The sequence below is a fragment of the Phycodurus eques genome, chromosome 11 (genome assembly GCF_024500275.1).
Source record: "Phycodurus eques isolate BA_2022a chromosome 11, UOR_Pequ_1.1, whole genome shotgun sequence".
In the NCBI taxonomy this organism is placed as follows: Eukaryota; Metazoa; Chordata; class Actinopteri; order Syngnathiformes; family Syngnathidae; genus Phycodurus; species Phycodurus eques.
In genome coordinates, this window is record NC_084535.1 from 27,334,917 (window position 1) to 27,337,920 (window position 3,004).

At 38.5% G+C, this 3,004-nt stretch overlaps 1 protein-coding gene across 1 annotated transcript in view; it reads left to right on the forward strand.

Annotated features, from left to right (window-relative positions):
• Positions 1-2,659, forward strand: part of ncapd3 (non-SMC condensin II complex, subunit D3) — a 34,569-nt gene extending 31,910 nt beyond the window's left edge. The window contains exons 33-36 of the mRNA XM_061690186.1: positions 1,540-1,587; positions 1,684-1,743; positions 2,080-2,128; positions 2,311-2,659. Of these exons, the coding sequence (XP_061546170.1) occupies positions 1,540-1,587; positions 1,684-1,743; positions 2,080-2,128; positions 2,311-2,377 (224 nt within the window). The 3' untranslated portion in view covers positions 2,378-2,659. The remainder of the gene's footprint in view (positions 1-1,539; positions 1,588-1,683; positions 1,744-2,079; positions 2,129-2,310) is intronic.
• Positions 2,660-3,004: the final 345 nt, after the last annotated feature.

The following is a 3,004-nucleotide window of genomic DNA, read 5'->3' on the forward strand; positions in this document are numbered from 1 at the left end:
CTGTATCAGAAAAATATAAACCAAGTGAAGTTAAAATGATTTTATTTTCATGATTTCATTTATTAAGGGAAAAAAAAAAACACTATTCGAAGTTACCTGGCCCTGTGTGAAAAAGTAATGGCCCCCTAAACCTAATAACTGGTTGGGCCATCCTCTTCCTTGCAGAACTGTTTGAATTCAGCAAAATTGGAGGGTTTATGAGTATGAACTGCCTGTTTAAGGTCATGCCACTACATTGCAATCGTATTCAAGTGTGGACTTTGACAAGGCCACTCCAAAACGTTCATTTAGTTTTCTTTTAAGCCGTTCAGAAGTTGACTTGCTGGTGTGTTTTGGATCGTTATCCTGCAGCTGAACCTAAGTGCGCTTCATCTTGAGGCCACAAACTGATGACTGAACATTCTCCTTCAGGATTTTCTGTTAAAGAGCAGAATTCATGGTTCTGCCAATCACAGCAAGCTGTCCAGGTCCGGAATTAGAAAAGCAGCCCAAGACTGTTACACTACCACCGCCATGTTTGACTGTTGGTGTGATGTTCTTTTTCTGAAATGCTGTGCTAAGTTTACGCCAGATGTAACGAGACACACACCTTCCAAAAAGCTCAACTTTCATCTCCTCAGTCCATATAATACGCTCCCAAAAGTATTTTTTTTTTTTTTTTTTTTGCAAAAGTAAGACTAGCCTTTATGTTTTTTTGGGTCAGCAGTGGTTTTGGCCTTTTTGCCTTGTCTCTTTCTTATTGTTGTGTCATGAACACTGACCTTAACTGAGACAAGGGAGGCCTGCAGTTCTTTAGAAGTTGTCATGAGTTCCTTTGTCGTCTCCTGGATGAGTCATTGCTGTCCTCTTGGATTAATCTTTGTTGGCCAGCCACTCCTGGGAAGGTTCACCACTGTTCCATGTTTTCTCCATGTAAGGACAATGGTTCTCCCTATGGTTCGCTGGAATCCTAAAGCTTTAGAAATGGCTTTTGTCACCCTTTCCAAACTGATGCATGCCACTTACTTGACTCGACTGTTCTGGAAATTCTTTGAATCGTGTCGTTTTGTTGCAGCTTTATATATATATATCTTTTATACATCTTTTGTCCGACTTGATCTTGCAGGGACAGATTCTGTTTAAGTGATTTCTTGATTGAACAGGCCTGGGGGTAATCAGACTTGGGTGTGATCAGGGAAAATTAACCAAGACTTGTGAATAGCCAAAATTAATTCACGATTTAACAAGGGGGGGGGGGGTAATTACTTTTTCACTCAGGGTCAGGTAACGGAATAGCACAGAGTGAAAGCAGAAAACATGACGTGAGAAATTGTACTCGATAGTCACGACATAGTATTTTCATGCATCTCATGTGCAGCAACTCGCGATATATCGCGTATATTCGATAGATACCCCACCCCTACTCTGGGGACTTATCAAAAGATACAGTATACGCAATCAAGTAATTTTCCATCTGTCCCCGCTTAAATGATCTCCACGACACTTCCCGAACATTTGTAAACAAGGAACATTGCGTTCCGTGTGTGTCTTTTTTTGCAGTAATGCCTCAAGGTGGTGAGGGGAACAGAGCCATCAGCACACCCAACGGTATGATGCCGCAACAACGTTGATCCACAGCTACAGTATTTTGGTATTCCCTCACAGCATAACTTAAGTTTCTGCACCTCACCCCAATTTATCCAGGTGACATCTTCAATTTAACCTTTGAGGGATTCAGTGCCATCTACAGTGATAAAACAACAAGTATGAACTTCCCCTTACGCTATTTTGTTAAAATAGCTTGTATGGTTACACTCAAGTCGTCAACCGAATGTATGAATGCGGTTTATCAGTTTTGTTCAATTTGTTTAGTCGTGTGAATTTGGGCACGTGTCAGTTTGAAGTCCGATGCGCTGTGTATATAACAGGTTAAGCTCTTAAAGCGAGCGTTAGTGTTAAAGATGTAACCGTATATACATATTGCATATTTATTATCGTGACCAACGTTATCACAGTTACTGGTATTATGAGAATATGACAAAATGATGCAAACAAAATAACATGTCAGATGCATACGTCATTGTCTCTATGCACTGACAGGTTCCCACGAGGAGACGAGCGTTCTTCATGTATGGTCAGAGGAAGAGAGGTGAGTTTTGCCACTATGTAAAAAAAAAAAAAAAAAAAAAAAAAATATATATATATATATATATATATATATATAAATCATGTTTCGAATGATGAGGCTGAAGGCATTCCATGACATTGCATCCAAAGTGATACCTTAGTCCATGTTGGACATTGCTAAAGCTAAGCTCTTCTGTGATGCAGGCCTGCTGGACTGAGGCAGTGGAATGTACAGTCTCCTCTTCGTCTGAAAAAGAAAACCAATGTTTAGTTCACATTTACTTTGATATGCGTGTCTTGTTTTCCCCCGTCACATTCTTTTGAGAGTTTTGTTTTAACTTTGGTGTTGAACAAAGGGGCCTCTTTATTTTACTTTGGGATGTTATTCTATTATAGAGGGTCTATAAGCACCTTGTTATACACACACCTTGTATGTTATAATTCCCCCCCTACTCCTTTAAGAAGGCCATATATTCGTCTGGTTATTGCAGCAGGCGTAACGTTATTTTACCCTGTTCTAAAATGTATTCTTCTACCCTTTGAAAATAAAAGTCTGAAACAAGCTTACTGTTTTTTTTAAAAAAAAATTATTTGTAATTGGACTGCTTTGTTTGGAACGTTTTTCTGTTTTGTGTAGTCTGTCATTTTACAATTTCCTTTTCATAAGATGACTACTTGCTATTTGTGGTGTGGCCAACATTTTCTTAAAATAAATGAAAATAATTTCACAGTCCTTTCACATTATTGGCACCCCTTCATTTTTTTGTATCTTCACAAATAAATGAACCAAACTTGTATCAGGATCTTTTAATTGGAGGTCCAAAGTAATTTCACAAAGAAATTGTAATTTGCAATAAACCATAAAACACCAAGTGCATCAATATTGGCACTCCTCAAT